This window comes from Glycine max, chromosome 19 (genome assembly GCF_000004515.6).
Source record: "Glycine max cultivar Williams 82 chromosome 19, Glycine_max_v4.0, whole genome shotgun sequence".
Lineage (NCBI taxonomy): Eukaryota > Viridiplantae > Streptophyta > Magnoliopsida > Fabales > Fabaceae > Glycine > Glycine max.
Window position 1 is genome coordinate 41,497,542 of NC_038255.2, and position 20,606 is coordinate 41,518,147.

The 20,606-nt window shown below is 32.2% G+C and overlaps 1 protein-coding gene across 3 annotated transcripts; it reads right to left on the minus strand.

The window, feature by feature from the left end:
- Nucleotides 1–3,896: 3,896 nt before the first annotated feature.
- Nucleotides 3,897–20,304, minus strand: LOC100815027 (kinesin-like protein KIN-7K, chloroplastic). Of its 3 annotated transcripts, none has more exons than XM_006604334.4 (24): nucleotides 20,184–20,304; nucleotides 19,248–19,525; nucleotides 19,061–19,158; nucleotides 17,142–17,231; nucleotides 16,169–16,221; nucleotides 14,727–14,792; nucleotides 14,599–14,652; nucleotides 14,377–14,436; nucleotides 13,425–13,503; nucleotides 12,869–12,936; nucleotides 12,281–12,343; nucleotides 12,055–12,159; nucleotides 11,549–11,653; nucleotides 11,303–11,410; nucleotides 9,956–10,099; nucleotides 8,627–8,809; nucleotides 8,363–8,521; nucleotides 7,470–7,688; nucleotides 6,704–6,844; nucleotides 6,471–6,593; nucleotides 6,345–6,395; nucleotides 5,902–5,949; nucleotides 5,615–5,818; nucleotides 3,897–4,840 (listed from the first exon to the last, which is right to left on the minus strand). In XM_006604334.4, exons 2-24 carry the CDS (start codon nucleotides 19,505–19,507, stop codon nucleotides 4,277–4,279), a joined length of 3,045 nt encoding a protein of 1,014 aa, XP_006604397.1. In that variant the 5' UTR covers nucleotides 19,508–19,525; nucleotides 20,184–20,304; the 3' UTR covers nucleotides 3,897–4,276. The 3 variants fall into 3 exon arrangements, with proteins under 3 accessions (XP_006604397.1, XP_003554224.1, XP_006604398.1); XM_003554176.4 differs by lacking the exon at nucleotides 20,184–20,304 and adding an exon at nucleotides 19,828–20,147; XM_006604335.3 differs by lacking the exons at nucleotides 19,061–19,158; nucleotides 20,184–20,304 and having other exon boundaries at nucleotides 19,248–19,376.
- Between the last annotated feature and the right edge of the window lie 302 nt (nucleotides 20,305–20,606).

Consider the following 20,606-nt stretch of genomic DNA (forward strand, 5'->3'; position numbering starts at 1 on the left):
CTCCCAAACGCATCGATCCTCCTCTCATGTCTTGCAGATTTTTCTAATTTATGTTTAATTATTTAATTATTTATTAGTTTATGTTTTGGTATTTTCATTCATTGACTAAATTTTAAAATAACTTTTATGAAGTCTTGTATAAATTAACACGGAAATTGAAATTCAAATTAATAAAGTATTTTTTTAAAATTAATATTTTATCAATGTTATGATGTAGGATTAATGTAAAATCAAAATTCAAATAAATAAAATTCTTATTAGTCAGGTTTAAATAAGAAATATTGATAAGTAAATTAAAAGTTAGAATAAAAGGACAAAAATGCTTACTCTGGTGCTATTTAGCATGAGCTTATACAGAGAATGATATCTATCAATTTAATGGCTAAAAGTCATAAATTTATAAAAATTAATAGCTGTAATTAGTATTGAATTTAAAACATTTTTTGTTTTAAAATAAATTTGGTTTAATATCATTAAATATTAAATTAGTATTATTAAATTTTTTTTATATATGATTCGGTCAACAACTATATATTTGTTAATATAATTAAATTCGTTATTAAGAATTATGTCCTTTAAATATGATTAGATAATATCAACGATTAATATAAATTTCATGTACACATCAACGACATACATTACTTTAAATTATCATTATTTATGGAATATATTTAATAGCTAGATAAAAAAATTGCATTGATATATATATATATATATATATATATATATAATAACTTATTTGTTAATTTATATCCTTAATTATTGCATATTATGAAAATTTTCAAATTTAACTACGTATATATAAAAACAATTTATAAAAACATTGCTCGCAAGTCGCAAGGTAAGCTATTATTTAATATAATAAGTATAAAAATTAATTTTTAATAATGAAAATTGTATATTAAATAGCATTAATGTGAATAATTTAATGCTTTATTAATTAAATACAATTGTTTAAACAAACTATCATGACTATTATAAAGTTAAAAATTGGCTCAACGGTCAAGTTTCTTCTATATAATATTTTAATGATGAAAATTATATATTAAATAGCATTAATGTGAACAATTTAATGCTTTATTAAATACAATTGTTTCAAAAAAAATGTTACAAAAAAAATCAATCAATGATTATTATAGAGTGTTAAAAATTTGATCAATGGTCAAGGTTTTTACTATATAATATAGATAGATTTAAATATATATACATTACTCCCTCCATTTCAAAAATTTGAGTGATTAGGTTTTTATAGACAAATTAATAAATATTCAATATATGTAAATTTAGACTAAATTATCCTCATTTATTGTTTTATAATTTTTTATATCACTCCATCTCAAAATAACTGAAATTTTAGCCTTTGAAAAAAAATATTCAAATAAACTGTTGTTCTCACTTTTTAATGAGATATTCAAACATTTATTTTAATTTTATCCTCTAATAAAGATTTTTATCTTGAAAATTTTAATAATACATTTATTGAAACTAAGAGAGATAGGAAGGATAAAGATGTTTTAGAAAAATTGTTTCCTAATAAATATCAGTTTTCTGAAGAATCTTGTTAACTAGTGTCTTAAAGGTATTGACTAAGGAATTAAAAAAAAGAAAATATTTAATGTAAAAACCATAAGAGAGTACAAAAAAAATTTAAGCAATGTAATTTTTCGCATTCCAAAAACTTTCTCCTTTTAATTCCTTAACTAGTGCTCTTGGTTAACATTTGTCTTAATAAAATTAGATCCAATACATCTCCAGTTTGGGATATACTTGCCCTAACTCGGTTTAATGTCATTTTTCTCTTTCTCTGTTAAAAAGTATAATTTTTAAAGCAAAGATGTAATAATAATATAGCTTTTTTACTTAATAATATTTTATATATGTAATATGATATTATATTTATGTTGATATTATTTATCTTAAATATATATTGTAAAATATACTTTAATTATAATTGTATACTTTAATTCTACAACTAAATTATATATAATGTTAAAATTAACATATTGTGCTAACAACTTGGTCTTATTCCAAATCTTGTTGGATCTTAATCGAGACAGGTTTGGGTTTATAAAATTGACCCTATCAATTTGTTTGGTCAAGTAAGAACGTAGATATACCTCCTAAGCCATCCCACGAACACCTATACAATGGACACAAACACTCGAATTATGTAAATGTAATGGGCACCCGAATTGTAAAATAGTGGAATTGGTGTTCCTTCGAAATTAAAATGATGAGTTTTAAGGGTCAAGCAATGCAAGATTAAATTTGGAAGTAACCATGAATTGATTTATTGTACATAATGAAGGATGCTTTAAGTGAATGTTGCTAAAAATGCTTTTGTTATCACATTGATGTTAATTAGGATTATTTTATTGGAGATGTCACTACACAAACATGTGTTAGTTAACGGGCATAAAGACTAAAAATTTTCTACTAGTGAAGTTCAAACATTGTTTTGACTTAATTAATATTGCAAGTGCTCATAATTAACACTAAAAGCAAGAACAACATTATAAAAGATGAATACTAAATGAGTCGAGAGATTCAAGACACGGTAGAGATTTATTATGCATAACTTATAAGATTGTTATTATTAACAAATAGGTACAAGTCTACTGATTTATGGAATAGTTAATATATACCATTAACAATGGATGATTTAGGTTGAGAATATACCATTTCCAGTCATTATTTAACCTGGATTTTCATAAAAATAGGTGCAATAAGATTGTACACTTCAATTAAAAATACATAAAAGAAATAAAAATATATCATTCTTTGCTGCATATTTTATCATGTAACTATTATCATTTTACAAATTTTAGCAGCCATGCATATTTTTTTACACATTTTACCATGCATCATATTTTTCAATTTTTGTGCATTTTATATAACCCCAAATATTTAGTAAATAGATAAAAAAAATATTGTATATATACTATTGTTACGTTTTTTAATTTCTCATTTGGTCTCCTAAAGTAAGAATTATTGTGCATTTTTTTTGCTGTTTTTTTTTACATAATTATTGTGAAAATTACTTATAATATAATTTCTTAAGATGATAAATTAAAAGTATATATAAAGAAAATAGCATCAAAAGTTAAGATAAATTTGTTACATTTGAGGATGGTAGGCTAAGAAGAGAGAAGGGTTCTTATCCTTATTTTTATCATGTTATTTTTTGCCCATTTTACTACTTGCTTTCAAAATTTTGTGCATTTTATCCTTGATTGCACATTAGTAATCCATGTCCATGTCATGTATACTGCCACATCATAATCATAGTCCCACATTTGTAGTCAATATTGTTATGTCATTAGTCAATTAATAGATGATCGACTAAAATGCATAAAAATTTTAAAATATGATAGTAAACTAAGCGGAGGAAAAAAAATAGATGATAAAATTTGTAAAATGACCATAATCAAGGACCTAGTTTGATAAACTTATCAAGAAACACTTCTAGAAAAAAAATTAAATGAATATTTTCACAAGTTAACATTAGCATTATGCAAGTTAAAAATCATCTTTTAAAAGAATTTCTACAAATTATCTTATACATAAACTAATTTTAGCTTATGAAAAAGTTCATTTTCTTTTTTCTTATTTTATCTTCTAGAAGTGCTCCTAAAGTAACTTATCTAAACAAATCCTAAATGATAAAATGTGTGATTAAACCTTAAATTTTCTCCATAAAAATATTTTCTACAGCAGTATTTTAGCTGGAATCCCACCCCAACTGGCCTCTCGAGGACAAAATACTTAACTGCCCTAGCAAAGGTTTGAAACAACTTCCACCAGCAGTATTTTGTACAATTTAGGGGCATCATTATTTTTTTTTTTAAAAAAAAAAAAAAAACCTTTTTGCCCTCCTATTAACAGCGAAAAGAATGTTTAAGGAACACGAGCGGAACTCCATAATTAATGCAAATTTGAAGCCAATATTACTTTCTATGCTTTAAACGTCATCTCTCTAGAGATGTCAACCAAATAAAAATTAAAAAGGGGCCAAATTAGCTCAACATTTAGAAGAATGGAGATAAGAATGCAAGGGAGAAGGGAAGGGAAGCGAAGCGAGTCAAGCCACTATAATTTGGATGTACAAATTGGACCCTTGCTATGGAGTATGGATCAAAAAGGATAGGGATGGAAGGGGAAGAGAATAGCACACTTTCCAGCGAACAACAATCTTTACACCTCTCTCTCAAACCACTCCTATTGAAAGCAAATTGTAATAATGGATCCACTCAAAAGCCACTATTACAAGATCACATCAAACGTCAAAACCATCCAACTGCAAACTCTCTTTAGTTGACACTGAAACATCAGTTTCAGCTCCTTGTGACTTTTTTAGCTTTGCCACAAGGACCCACATGTTGGCAAGTTCATTTTCCAGGTATGCTTCTCTTTGCTTTGACTCCTCAATCTTTCTTTGAAGTTCGGCCTCTTTCTGATCTTTCTCTAAAAGAGCAGCTTCATATGAAAGTTCCCTTTCTTTGCTCAAGGCTAATTCTCTCTTGATATTGGCGTTTGATGCACCCTGATCATTTCGTCTAACTCTAACATGACTTTCCCTTCGTCCATTTTGGACTGTGCCACTAGTTCTACGTTCAGCGGGTGAATTCTTGGATGCAGCTAGCTCAGCAGCTAGTCTCTCGTTCTGGTTCATGAGTTTGGCAACCTCTTCTGACAGTGCCTTAAGCTCAACAGCAGCAGCTGAAGCAAGCCCTTTAGCATAGGAACTCTCTTCTGCCAATTTCTGATTTCTAAATTCTAACTGCTCCTTTGATTCTGTTAGTTCTGCCACTCTCTGCTTCAGATCTTCTATCTCACTTATCTAATTAACAAGTGCACAAGATCAGTGAGAATGCTGACTTGACTATATACAAAATACTCGGTACCATTTTAAGATGATAACTTGACTAAATGCAGAATAGACGACAGATAGAAACAATCAATCAGTTTATTCTAGGCATTTCTTGTCTCAGGAATAATGTAGATATTAGTTTTCACTTTTCAATTCATAATATTTGAAACTTAATCACTATTTAAAAGGTTTCTTCACAAACTAAAAGCTCCTAAGTTAGAAAACAAACCCAAATGGGAGTTAGAGATATAAACCAATTTCAGATTATACTCATGTTCAATATTTTGGCAGAGAAATAAATAAGAAATCAGGTACTTTCCTGAATCAAAATTGGATGAATTGAATCATGAGTAGATTCCAACCTTTTCAAACTATAAGCATGGTATTGTAGACAGCCTGAGGTTTTGTATGTCTACATATCTTGACCATGAGATCATGCACGTAGCCTAAAAGAACATAAAGTTGTGATTTAAAGTAATTTCTAATCTTGATTATTCTGTGGTAGATCCAACAGTTATGATGTGCTCTTCTTGCCACTCATAAGTCATAACACGATACTGCTCTCACTTGAAGTAAATTTTTGCCCAGTGATAATGAAATTAAAATAAGTAGTTGGCAATGAGTACTGTATCATAAGAACATTATATGCAGCTTTTTAAGGGAAATTGTTGGAAAAGTAATCACAGCCACAGGAATGCAAGATTAAGAATTGTAAGAACACCTAACAAAGATCACACAAGGTACCTGTGCTTGCAAATGAATCCCTTCATTGGAATTGTTTACCGTCACATTCCCCCTGTCAAGGTGAAGTTCACCACAATAGTCTTTGGTTCCAGAGAAGTTTTGTGAATGATTGACTACAGGGCTGAAATTTCTCAACTCCAATGCATCCGCAAGTTGCTGTTTAAGAGAGGCAATTGTTTCTTGCTGGCTTTCACATTCACAAATCTGATAATGCCATTACTCGCTTAGATAAGAACACGACAAAAAGAACAAAAATAATTTCAAGTTTCAGCTTATAGATATTTCACCTTCTGATTAAGCTGTTCTTGAATTACACGATTATCTGCTGCTTTGACCTGAATTAGCATAATAATGTGCATTAATTAATACTGGGCTCATAAAAAAACAACTGAGTAAGGTCACATGTTCATGCACTGGTAGAAATTTTAGAAGTTGAAACGTCTATGCTACATGATCATATAAGAACACTACTGCTGTCTTGCACGATCAGAACCAGGCTTTAAAAATATAGATTATATCAAATTGTTGACATAACCATAATGTATCTTTTGTTCTGATTGGAAAGTACTACAATATATAATTGTATTTAAGAACTAATAAAATGGATTGACCTCCCATATGTTCCACAAAAAGACTATTGTAGGGTGTTACTGTCAATTCAATTCCATTTGGACTCAGTCTAAGGCAATGATATGTTGGCAAATAATAGCAAGGTGTAAATAACTGTCACCTCAAGTTGAAAGGATTTCTCGTTTAATTGTTCCATCAGCTCAGCAACAGTCTGTTGTACAAATCATGTATTAGGTTGGACTTAAAAACAAGTGAAAAAAGCAATAATGATGCCTAGTGAACATACCTGCAATGCTCCTGACTCTTCTGTCTTATCTGAAGCAATGAAAGAATTAGAAATATGCTTTTCCAGCAAATCTATTTGTTCACTCTTTGCTGTAATTTCATCCTTCAACATTTTCATCTCCACCTTGGTATGAATTAAACAAAACTTTCAGCCATAATGGTCAGAGTTATAACTTTAATCACTCAAATAAACACATCTATATCTACAGAGACTAAAAGGAGTTAGTAACCTACATGAACCTGACCATTCTGGGGATTTCTTGTTGCTTCGTCTGACAACCTCTTCAAAGCACTTGAATGAAGTGCCACCTCTCCAGATAAAATCTTGTGCTGCTCCCTCAGAAGATCAATCTGATCAACCGATTTGATGCTTGTCTAGAAATTAAAAACAAAAGTGACATCTCATATGGTAAAAATGCAGATGTCCACATAATATACAGTCATCACACATCTTTGCCAAGAATTTAATTGTCACATATCCATTATATTTCTTCATCTTAATATCATAGATATTTTCCCACAAATAAAGTGGTGTGATAGATATTTCTCAAACCAATGGTAACCAATGGCTACTATTTTAGGTCTGAACACTGACACTTCAACGAACAAGTAAAATGATCACCAGATGAAGTGTAATATTTGAAAACAAAAGGAGGTAACAACTGACCACAAACCAAATAAACAATGTTGGAAATCAGAATAAACTTTTGTGGTTAGACAAGGACATTTATTCACTGAACTGCACCTGAGGGTAACACGGGAGACCAAAAAATATATGCAAGTACCAGCACACATGAGGTCTTTTGCAGTGGTTTTTAAAGCATTTAAGTGAGTTTTGACATGACAGTCGCTTTACTGGTTTTTGGAAAAACATATATTCGCTGCTTGGTTTTTTGTCCCATTCAATACTAGAGTGAATATGAAATTTTCCAAAGGCTAGATATTGGCATTTTTCACCAAAGCTACAGTAAGAAATAAAAAACAACAGTCAATTACATACCAAAGGAGTCTCCTGTCCCAATAAACTATCCACATGAATATATTTATCCTCTCTTGCCTCTGATGCAAGATCAGCAGAGGGAGAGCTTTCTGCAGGTTGAGAATGAGAAAGTCTGGACTCCACATGATTACCACTTTCTGCTTGAGGTGTAGAAGGTGTGCTAGTAGATTTTGCTCCACTGGATTTATCACTTGTGCCTGTCAAGGCACTGTCTCGTTTCTGATAAAATAGTGAAAGACACTAGCTTAAACAAATAGAAATTAACTTACAACAAGTGCCCCAGATGAAAAGATCCATTATACAACTTGGGTTATATATGTTAAACAAGGTACCTAATCAAGCACACCCCAGCATGCAAGAAAATGAATGTTACTTAAGCTATATGTCATTATAAACTAGTGAAAAGTAACTCAGTGTGACAAATTCACAACCCAGAGAAAGCTTGAAATTCCAAATCTTACAGATGTAAATGTTATATAAAAGAATTTATGTATCTACATCTAACGGCTTAAGCTTTAGGGATAGTTCAGGACTCTATTCTCTAAAGTTTCAATAAGAATAAAGGAATAACACCAATGAGTACATAAAAAGCCATTACTAAACCAGTTTGTTACATTATTTTAAATAGGAAGTCAAACAGAGTATTTTATGTTCTTATCGCTAAAATACGTGGGGTGATAAAGAACTGGTGTAGCAGACAACAAATAAGAGGACCAGTCACACAATTCTGATAGGTTTAAACAAAATGCAAGAAAAAGAATCTGAATCAAGCCTCATAAATCATAATCAATAAATGCAAGCTCTACAACTTGAAAATTAAAATGTTATATTTTCAATCATGTTATAAAAATCCCAAGCATCAGCAAACAACAAAGGAGTGATGGACAACTTACACGTAACTTCAACCAATTTAGTAGTCCATGTTTCTTCGTCTTTTTCTCGCCCTTAAAAGAATCATCAACTGTTGCAGCATTTTCCTCCAGATTAACATACAAATCAATGTTTTCCTCGTCTAAGATTAAATCCCGCCTTTTGTATGGAAGGTAAGCCAGCTGCAAACATAATCGATAATTAAAAAAATGAAGAGAATTGAAAGTAATCTAAAATCCTGGTATTTAGAAGAAAAGGGGAGAAAATTGGTGCAACATGAGACATACCTCCTCTTCCCCAAAGGAATGTCTTCTACGAGGACCAGGTCTGTTAGGAAATCTTGTGGACGGTGATGCTTTTGTGGAGACCAAAATCAACTTAGTCAACCGTTGAATTCTGCCTAACAAAGCAGCTTTAGCTTCTTCTTCTTGTTCCAATCTGGATTGCAACCTAACTTGACCATCTTCTAACTTTACATAATTAAAATTGAGAACCATTCAAGATCAGAATGCTGATTACAGAATACTGATGAATTCAATGTACAGCAAATTTACTTCACAGTAATTAAGTAAACTCATTTCCAAATCCATACATTCTGCCTTTCAGAATTAAAAAAATAATAATTCCTTGGATATATATGCAAGGTTCACATAGGTACTACCACCAAAAATAGGAGTACCATTCTACCTTTTTCTAAAATCATAGACTTAATACAAAATGTTACACAATAAAGCAATAAAAGTTACAGACTTGAGTCATTGAAGTTAAAGACTTTTATTTCTTAGTTTGTAACTTTTATTACTCAACTTGTAATTTTAATTAATCAATAAGTAATTTTGAAAAAGTAATACAGCACTACCTACTGCAGAGGGGGTACTGTAGTGAACCTAGTTTATGCTCAACTTCTAGGAAAGCATAGAAATATTCACCTTTTGAAATTCAATACACACACACACATATGGGGGAAAGGATCAACTTACTTTAGGAGTTAAGTCTTTGACACTTAATAATTTTATATAGAATATAAAATCGCAAATTCAACCAATTAATCTTGTGATATCATCTTGATGTCATGCATGTCAAATTTTAGATAATTGAACATTCATAGATATATGATTTTACATCCAACATTTACTTATATTCCAAAAAGTATATTATACGTTAAAATAAAGTTGATTGGTGAAATATAAAATAATTTTAAAATTGTATGGAATTTTATATACTTGATCTACTTAATGTATCTAACCAACAGTTGGATTAATGAAATTCAATGTTTATAAAAAGTTATCCAATGAAGTAAGTTAAACAAGAGTTACTCTTGGACTAAGTCGACCTCTTCCCTATATATACAAAGAACATATCAAACGATAACTCTTCTTATTATAAGAAATAAGAACTACAAATATAAGTCATTAAAATCATGAATGGTCAAGATTAAAAGAAAAATGTACATGACTTTAAGTGGACATGCGACTATTAATTAACTTTTAATCTTGACCATCCATGTATAATTGTTTGATCCAAATTTTTAGTTTTCATTTCTCACAGTAAAAAGAATTCTCACTTGAGAGTCCTAACAATCAAATAAAATAAAAGGCCATGATTTATATACCTACCTTCTGTTTTAGGAGCTCAATGTCAGCATCCCCAGTATCTTTTGGTTGAACTGTGACAATGCCCCTCTTTAATTGTTCCAATTCTTCCTTTAAGCATTGAATCTCTTGCTGGTATTTCTTGATAAGTGACTTCTCATCAATTATCTGCAGGTTTAATTCAAATTTTTTTAAAAAAATAATGAGGGAGCAGAAAGGATGTGATCATCTGTAAGAAAAGGGGTTCCAGAAAAGAAAAGAAGTAGAACTTCGTAAGAAACAATAGAGATAGAGCACCGGAGTGAAGTCAAGACTACCATCTAGTTTCAAAATTACACAAAAATATATCACTGAACTTTTTAAGATTTGAACATCAATTACTGCATATATAGAAAACCTCCCCATTAGAATATATGGAAGATATCTAATGATATCTTGATTATATCTTTTGAGTAATATAGAGTATCTAAGATTATCTCCTAGAATTAGTTTCCATATTTTCTCATCATCTCTTACAATTGGTTTCCTCATTTCTTTATTATCTTGAGATATGTGTCCTTATTTAGTTAGGATTATAATCTAGTATTAGTATAAATAATGTGTTGGAAAGTTGCTTTAATTGCGGTCACCCCCAGACCGTCTTAGTTGCGGCCAATCAGAGTTGGTTGCCAGTCTATCGAAAAGGGGCTACTTACACAGGGGCTAACTAGAAAGGTTAAGTAAAGTGACTTAGAGTGTAGCAGCTGAGGCGTCGGCTCTTAGGGTTTTGAGATCCCGCACAACTAGAGAAATGACTAATCTAGTCCTAATAAAGCTTGGGTAGAACTCAACTTACAAAATTTTGAGGGATAGAGTTAGGACCTTAGCCAATACACTAATAAGGGGTAGTGCTTTATGATTTGTATCACCTTGTAACCCATCACAATATACATAATCTATATTCTCTCATTTTTCGCCTTCAATACCTAAAACCCTATAATTTGATTAATTTCAGCATTCCCAATTGCCTTTTAAATATGGGATTAATAGAAATATTGCCTTTTAAATTGGGGTTCATTGAAATATTGCTTTTTAAAGCGGGGTTCATAGAAATTCTTCCAATGCAATAAAAAGAAAACCATTCAAAACATCTCTCATTCTCTTCCATTAAAAATTTGAGCGATAAACATACTCCAGAATTGCACACGGAGTTGGTAAGAATTTTGAAGCTAAATGAGGAAGTGGTGATGAATGTGAGAAATTTCTATACTTATGCAGAAAAAAAATTAGGAGCTGTTTCTTGTTCTTTGTATTGTGTGCAGGCTGTACATTGTCATTTGGTAGGAATAAAATTTTGATTCAACCAAAAAAAAGTCATCAAATTTAACTTGCCTTGTTTTGTGCTGCTCGTATTTCAATGTACTTTGCCCGGTGAGCAAACTTCAATGTATTATGCGTCTCTTCAGTACTACTAGATGAAGGGGTTACTGTGCAAATAAGCTGTATTTAAAATGACAATAAGCTATTAGAATTGCTGATTTATGTTTAAGCATTTCTACCACAAAGATATGTATAACGAAATCTATTCACAAATAAATAAATGCATGTATGCAAATATCTACACAAGGGAAGCCTTACAGAAACACGTCCATGACCACTTAGCGAAGACTGAAGTACTCTAGTCAATTTGGAATCCCTGTAAGGTATGTGACTAGCTTTATCTTCAGTCAATTTTGAAATAACCTGTGGAAGAAGGATAATTACAATTCAACATAGGCTCAAACACACATGTCCAATGAATATAACAGTATCCAGTGAATTATCTACGCTTGGAAACCATGGTACATCAATGTACTATCACTCTATCAATAATAGTGGAAAACACAACTGGTTGCTGAACATCTCATGAAGAAGAACTGAAAGCATTTGAAAGTAAAGCAAGGTGACCATTGCACAACAAACATATCCTAAGAGAAAACTCATAAAAGAAAGAGAAGGCCGAAAGCTTAGAATACAAAAAAGGAAGTCCATGGAGCAAGTAAAGGGATCAATGATCATACAGGTTTGAGTTGTGAGGGAAGACAAATAAACAGTTTTATTATACATTCTAACATACAATGAGAAGAAAAGGTTTGAGACCTCACAGTTCCAAGAGTTAGAAGACTTTTATTGATATAAGATCCTTCTCTCCTTCTCATACCAGTTGTTTCAGCTTTTGAGCTCTCAGAACCAGCTAGATCGATGAGATTCTGCAAGTTTAAGTAAAATATTAAAAAATGTAAGAAAATAAAAAATAAAAATGAACACGAAATCATTATCCATTCCATGTTAAAGAAAATGAAATTCAACCAAAATGTTTAAGTTAGTTACCAGTTGTGACAGTGTTACTGCTTCTCCTTCACTATTTTCACCACATGGACTACTCTCTATAGTCTGTTACAAAATGGTATAAAATTAAAAAGAATAAAAGAACATAATATATATAAAAGCAATTGAAAGAAATAGCTAACATCTTGATGTTCCATTTTCTTGTTCCTGAACTGCTTAAGGTTCAGATTGTTTTTTTCGTACAAGAGGTCCAGATTGTTATTATTGATGATCTAGCTGAATTTTTAGAATATAGTTTTAATAACTACCCCCACCTCCCAGCAGGTCTTTCTTATTTTAGGAAAGATATAACAATAATAAGGGGCATTCTCATCATGAAGTTTTGGGTTGGAAGATGGCCTTATTCACGAGTTTTCCCATGGTAATTCATTTGTTGGTTACAGGGATAAGTTACCAACTGCATAGCTACATTATTTGCTTATTGCATTTATGTTCTCTAAAGTAACTGTAAGATGTAAACACAAAGCAAATTAAACATAAACATCGATATAATTGGTACATATTATTAATAACCACACTGTTAAACAACTAAAACAATATAATTCTTCCTTTAAGATAGTATAAACCCACCAGGGTAAATATTGTATGGCTCCTGCTGCTGAGTAGGTTGAAGTTTGTGGACCCAACATGCCTGTGCTCTGTTATCAAATAAAAATTTTGTCAAGAATAAAGAAAGACGCACATTAAATAACAAAACAGTAGGGAATCAAGTAGAATTGTAGAAGAACCTGATTCTTATGATCATTCACAGGACCAATAAACAGTTTTATTTAGTTTTTATTTTTTAAGAATAGCCCATAAACACTATATATGTAACTACATTTTGCGAAAACTAGATTAAATTTGTCAAATAATACACCTCATATTTTAATGGAAAGCATAACCTATTTCCCAAAAGAAAGTAGCCCAACGAAGAGAATATTATGGAGATAAGTGGAATGGTTTGTTTTCTTCCTCACTCTTTACATAAATACTCGATTTTAAAAGTACATAAAAAACATCAATAGTTAATTACAGAAGACAAAAAAATAAAAGTATAAAACATAACAGCCCACGTTATTATGGTAAACAAAGACCAGTAAACTAAAATAATCCACAAGAAAACAAACCTAGCTGGAACTTATACCTTCTCCAGCTGCAATAAGGGATAGTGCATGAGCAGGGGAGAGTACAACCTCTTCCTTTATTCCCTCAACATAGGTGCCCTACATATGAATCAATATACACATCATAGAGGCCTCCTTCAAAATACTTCTGTTCATAGAACTTTGAATAAGTATTTCAACAACTATAATCTGACTTTTGTTAATATGGCGATGGCTTCGATTGTTAGTATGATACATTCTATATAAAGAAAGAACAATAAAAAAAGTTTATGCATCAAAATACAGAAGTCATAACCACTAAAAACTGTTTGGAACAGTGTCTGACAAACAATTTTGTTATTTATTATACAAAACAAAAATACCATTTTGCCTCTGGATTTATGTTTTAGCTTTCACCAGGTTCGACAGCAAAAGGTTCATTTCTCTAAAACTCATCTCACAAATGTTTAAAACAGAAAAATCCAAGAATTGTTAATAATCACTCATTAAAAAAGCTGGAGTGAATCATCATCTATAAACCAAAATTTGCTTTTATGCATCAAATGGTTACTTGGCTCAATTAACTGGGACATGTACTAGCCAAGGAACTTCTGATGAAATGCTTTCAAGATATACCAGCAAGCTGAGAATGATAGATATCCATTCACCAGTTTGAAGGAGGGTATCAGTAAGTGTAATTATGTGTAAGATATTTCCTTATTCATTGTAATTAGGATTAATTTTCCTAACTTCCTTCTTACTATTGTTATGTAATTTGTAGCCTAAAATCTAAAGTTAGCTTTTATTTTTCCTGTCTATATAAATGTTGTATGTACTGCTATAACTTCAAAAATACGATACAATTTCAGTTCTCTTTTCAAATATGAATCAATCATAGAAATTCAGAGCAGAGAATCTTTACTCTTAATTTAGTGATATAGAGATAACTATATAGGAAGAAAGATAAGAAAAACTATGATCAGTATTCAGTACCTGAGCATCCTCTCTGATTCTTAGGTTCTGTCCTGCTGGATTTAATAAGTCATTAACCACCTAAAATAAAAAGGAAGCTTTGAGAATAGCACTCTGAGGAACAAAGCAACATTAATTAAATTTCTTTTCAGGAAAATTCCTGAGGGAAATGCTATGTCAGTAGAAGACAATCAGTGTGAACATATCATCACAAGAAATGAGCAAGATAGCAAGAAAGCCCACCTCATTGTAGATCTCCAAGTATGAAACTCGAAGGAGAAACTCTCGGTTTGGAGTCTGGTATGCAGAAGAATCAGACTATGTAATCTCTATAATACAAAGTTCAACATAGAGAGTGGTATTCGACATACCTCTTGGATAATGCTAAAAGCATCCTTCACGGCAAGGGGTATGATTCCAGGAGATCTTTGATCACCCTGAAAATATGAACATATGAGCAAGAGGTATGATACGAACTTATGAGCTATAGTGTTTCATCAACTAATCCAAATTCATACCAGAACTCAACACTATCAGTAATTGTCACAGATAGTATCAATTAATTTGTTATCAAAATCAGATAATGTATCATGACAGATTATTAAGTAGCAGAGAAGGAATGTAAAAGCTAAACGATTGTCTAAAGTCACATAAACAACTTGTTCAGAATGGGCTTGCAGCCTTAACTTGTTCAGCTTATGTATAATATAACAGCAGCTAAACTATGTCCAAAGACCATCTCTACAGATTAATGGTTGGTATGTTACAGCTTTGAACAAAATCATTTTGAGTTTGTTCAAGCATTGCAATTTTGATTGAGTAAAATATAACATTAGCTAGCTAACAAAAACCTACCTGCTTCAGATCAATGCTACTTTATACTACAAATACCAGTTAACATGTTAAGAATCAAGTGAAAAATGACAATAATTTTATGTATTTATCAGAGGAGAAAACAAGAGTTAGATAATATAACAACCTAAAATTATCAAATTCAAGACAAGAAGGAACATATTAGACAGCATAACAAATACTGAAAATTTTACTATCCCATAAGAGGTAGAACAATTATGACTCAAAATAAGACCAGAAGTAGAGTTAGTACTGAAAGCAGTTACTCTTGTTATTAAGAGTACTAGTTGTGCATATCTTCACACAAATCTTTCAGCAACGAGCAACCCATGAAAAATTAGTCTGAAAATATATTCCAAAAACAGAGTACAATTCCAACTAGGAACCAGCAAATCAACCTTGACAATGCATGACTACAAGAATTTTCAAATAAAAATAAGGAGTAGAATAGAGGCTAGCAGGAAAGAGAAAGGGATGGAGTCTTTGAAGTTATAATATATCCTGTATCCACTAGCAAGTTTTAACATGTTTAAATTAGAATGACCCATTAATGTGAACAGTTTTAAAGTAAATCAAATACTAATGATCAGAAAGAGGTTATGTTATCCTTTAATTTCATATACTTGATAAGATACCAAGGCTAAGAGTTGTAGCTGCTGCTGAAACCAAATATAGTTGTGAATCTGTTGAGATAGTTCATCATGGGACTCAATGTACAAGTCCAGAAAAACCATGAAGCTCAACAAAGAGAAACAACCTCAAGTTACCAACCCATCGATAATATATCAGAATAAAAAATGGCAAGTATCACAATGGTCAGCAATTTCTCTTTTTTTGAATTAAGTGTGGTTTAAAAACTTAAGTAGCATGACATTTTAAGACCATAAAAAACATAAATATGTATCTTTATCATAAACATGCAGATCAACAAGATGAAGGCAGAAAATAGGTGTGGTCTCACATGCATTGTATGAGTCTTCCCACTGCTTGTTACCCCATATGCAAATACCGTACCTGTATGAAAAACAGAGGAGTTCATACATTAATTACCTAATATGCCAGGAATGCAAGTGGAAACAATCTAGAAGTTACTCAGCCACATCTCTATGCACAGTTACTTTTAATTAAATGGTCAACTTCAAGAAGAAACAAGAGTAAAAAATGAATAGGTTTCATTATCAAGGAAATTGCATGACAACCACCCATATGGAAATGTGACATGATTCACAAAAATTTCCATGATAAACCATCAAGATAATTCAGTTTCTTTTCCCGTGAATTCTGCCAAGGTCCAACCCTACTAGTTATTTTGTTGCATGCAAAGACAAATGTGCAAACTGATTTCTATGATGTCAAACTCAAATCTCAAACCTCTAGGGGGTTACATCATGATCTGGCTACCAACCTAAGATAACATGGTTTGCAATCTTATTTTATCTTATGAGAGGAGTGATCAAGAAAGCCAAATGAGATGGCATTTATACAAAAGGATCAAAATTGTATGGATGCTAATGGCACTTCAGTCCCTCAGAAATTTTTCAAAAAGGCCTTCAATACCATTGTTGCAGAATCATATCTGATTTTGACAATCATGTTCAACAAGATATGTATATCTTTGACTAAAAATGCATTGCTCATAAAATCTTTTAATGCAGCTCTACCAAAGTGAAAATAACAACTTTAATTTTAAATGAGCATCAGTATCTAGCTAAGAGCTGATCAGCCACATCAAAATACACTAAAATCATAATACAAATACCTAATTAATTAACATATGACCAAGATTTAATATTATTTCAAATCTAATCATACATTCAAAATGTGATCTGTATTATCTTAAAGATAATGAAAGGATGACTTGATTAGAGGAAGAATAGATTCTGTTCTTTGACCATGCTGAATAGGTGGTAAGTAGTAAGTTATCTGTTAATTACCATTGATGCCCTCCATAGAACCACTAACAACATGCTGAGCAGCAACATCATAGACCTGACGAGTTGTGGTTGTGGGACCAAAGACACGATCTAGAAACAAATAAAAAATAATAATAATTCAATGCACAACATTGGCAAATGAGAGATAGGGGGACTGTTTATTGAGTATGAAATGTATATTAATTGATGATCTATTGGATTTGAATAAATGTACATTTTAATGACATTTGAAATCTTTTCATCTCAAATAGGATCATGACATCTTTGTGATCATTACCCTGCCTGTGTCATGAACACTAGGAGAAACTATCAATAAAGATCTTGCACTAAATATTTTTAGCGAAATTTTGAGTTGTTAGGTAGAACCCAATGGCTCACATTGATCCTTGTAATTAGTACAACACAGCAATTGTTATTGTTTTTGTTGTTCACTTCAAAATTAATGTAATAAATAATAGGTTATCCAGAATAAATATAAAAAATTAGATCCTGAATTCTTTTGCTAATTTGGTTGGATGCCAACTGACAAGTCCTCAAATGGCCTTTTCTTAGTACAGTGTCCTATGTTAAGACTCTCAATCGGTTTCTTTTTGGGACCCTGTATCCAAAATATCTGTGAAAATGGACCAGGAAAGGCACATTTTTTCCAATTGGGTCAGATTATGCTGATTCTTCAGGCTTGTTTGTCCAGCATCTGTCTTTAACAAAGTCCAGGGCAGATTGTTTGAAGTGTGTGTGGTTCATGTATGACATGCTAAAATGCATTTAATGTTCAAGGGTACTAGTGTCTAGGAAGTTGCATCACTTATTATAATCCTAGGGAATAGTCTCCATTAAGTGTATCAAGAGTCTATATATATATTGATGATACGCAGATAAGAATAAGAAAGTACTCCCATTCCCTAAATTTTCTATAGATTTTTTTTCTTGCTTCAATCCCCCATCCTTGATTTTGAAATTAATTAAGGCACCAACATTTCTTCAATTTCCCATTTCTATAGGATTCTGAGAGTCACATATACTTTCGAACAGAAGTATCTTTTACTTTTTGTTTTAGATCCTCCTTCAAATTTCTCATTCATTTTATGAACACAGACAAATTCCTTCTTGAGAAAGTTTTTTGAAACCAAAACTCTTTATAAGGTCAAATCCTTCATTTCAGCAGCTGCCTCAACAAAATTAATACTAATGGTATGCAGCACTGCAGGCCCATATACTTGATGGCTAATCACCTATTGTTCTAATTCAGGAGTTGCACATTTGTTTCTGCATTTTTTAGCAGCTACATTTAGAAGGACTCTTGCTTTTGGACGATAGTGATCCCTTGGCTATCTCGAAACTTGGAGCATTTTCTGATGATTAATTTGAGAGGTTTCAGCAGTAGCAAGGAGGGAAAAGTTATTTGGCACTGCAGAGAGATACACTCGGCGTACTTTGGTCTTGGGGGAAGCTCTGATTTATAAAAGAATGCATCTTTCCTAAGTTATGCTTTGGGACATTTTTTTTTATTTGGCTCCTCTTGGGTGATCAAAACGTGGATTTCTTCATAGATTTACAGAAGGGTGGGAGATCTATTTTGTATTAATATGAGTGGTTTTTTTATTAGTTCTGTCTTAAGAGGATTCTGTCTAACAATTTTTTTTCCGTTAACACCCGCCCCCCCTTCAAAAAAAGAAAACTGGTTTCTACTTTATCGATTAATTCATCATTAGATTTTACTCTCAAAAATAAACAAAGAAAAGTTTAATACTTCAATGTCGATGTGCCTAAGAATGTAGAATAAGTATATGGTATGTTGTTCTTGTTCATTCAACCAGAAAAGCACCATACCCATAATATATGCTTCACCCTCCATACCAAATGAACAAATATTAAAGAACAAAAACCCTATCCATAAATGTCAGTTTTGCATATTATACCGTATGCATATGCTATGGATGGATTATACTCATTTCGCAATATAGTTTCTCCATCTGCATACCAAGCAATCTCCTCTCCTTGACGAATTTCCCTTGGACTGTCCCACGCACAGACCTCAATCAAATTAACAGGAATCTGAAGAACAGTCACAACAACAACACATGATTTGGAAAAGGCCACACTTACTTCAGAGGCCGGAATCGGACCGTCACTGTGACATTTTCCTTCACTCTCTTTCCATCCAAAGGTAGCGCAACCGCAGTTTCTGGAGTAAAATGCTGCGGCTTACTCCGAGCCGACGAAGACGCCGGCGAGCTCAGGCCATCGGCCGATGTCTCCTGAAACTGCTTAGAAGACGACGTGGTGGAAGACGAAGGCGAATTCGCACCTTTAGAGCCACTCAATCCGAACCTCCTCGATTTCATCACACCTTGCTTCGATGCCATTGGCACTCCTCCTCAAACCTTCCAACAATCAACACAACAAACACGGTTTAACAATTAACAGCATCATCTCAATTAACGCAAATTCCGGAAAATTCGTTGAACTAACGAAAAATTAACAAGACGAAAACGATAATCTGCGAGTGAGGTGAGTCTAATAAAATTCCAAACCGAGCTTACTCTGTACAGAGGTAACGACAGAACAACGATAATGCAGAAAAATACAGACGGAAAAAAAAAAAGGTACAAAAAGGTGAATTGCTTCGGTCAATGCATAAGAACAAGGTAAAGAAACAAGATAAGAATGGAATAATAAAATTGACCTGAAAGGAAGGAATCAGAGGCACATTGTGGAGTAAGGGAAGAGATCGCGTTGAAAAGGAAGGGACAGATCCAAAAGAGAAGGTAAAGTGTTTGTGAGAGATTGCGAGTCAGAATGAGTCAAGAGAGACTAAAGAGAAAATAGAACATCATCATCTTCGGCAGCAGCAGATAGAGAGAGAGAGAGAGAGAGAGAGAGAGGTTAGAATAGGTTGTTGCCTTGGCTTGGAAGCGATGGCGATGGGGTGCCTTTCATTCATTAACAAAAGCAGCGAATAAGACCTTATTTTTCAATCCAACTTTTTTATTAGTGTGATGATTGCTATTATTGCTTTTAAGTTGGAAGAGAAGAGAGAACCTTGAAATGAAATTGACGCTGACGCGGGTATGGTAAGTAGTAGAACTAGTTAGTGAGAGACTAATCGAAACTAAAAAGTCCCATAAATTCGGATAAAGAGAGTGTGGAAGGGAAAATGGTACAAACAAGACAGAAAGACGCTAGTTGTTGGTCTGCTGTGGTGGGTCTCGCGTAAATTTCCCACTCTCTCTTTTTCTCTAAATAACTTTTATACTCCATCAGAAATAAAATCATTACAAGTAATAAAATTTTCATTTCAAGTGTGTATTTAAAACTCAAGCATAAGAACTTTGATTAAATAGAAACAATTTCATTGGCGTTTAATGTTGGATGCCCATAAATAATAAATAAATTAACTAATAGCTTTTTAAGTTATTTTTTTAGCGCGCATAGAGGCAGAACCGGAGGGCGTGGGTTCCTGCT

Bases quoted from the DNA above. Each gene is read 5' to 3' on its own strand.
- LOC100815027 (XM_006604334.4), bottom strand. From the start codon at position 19,507: ATGGCATCGAAGCAAGGTGTGATGAAATCGAGGAGGTTCGGATTGAGT. The intron at 14,793-16,168 runs GTGAGACCACAC...TCATATTTTCAG, and splicing joins GGAAGACTCATACAATGCAT to GGTGATCAAAGATCTCCTGG. The intron at 12,344-12,868 runs GTGGGTTTATAC...ATTTTGTAACAG, and splicing joins GCCATACAATATTTACCCTG to ACTATAGAGAGTAGTCCATG.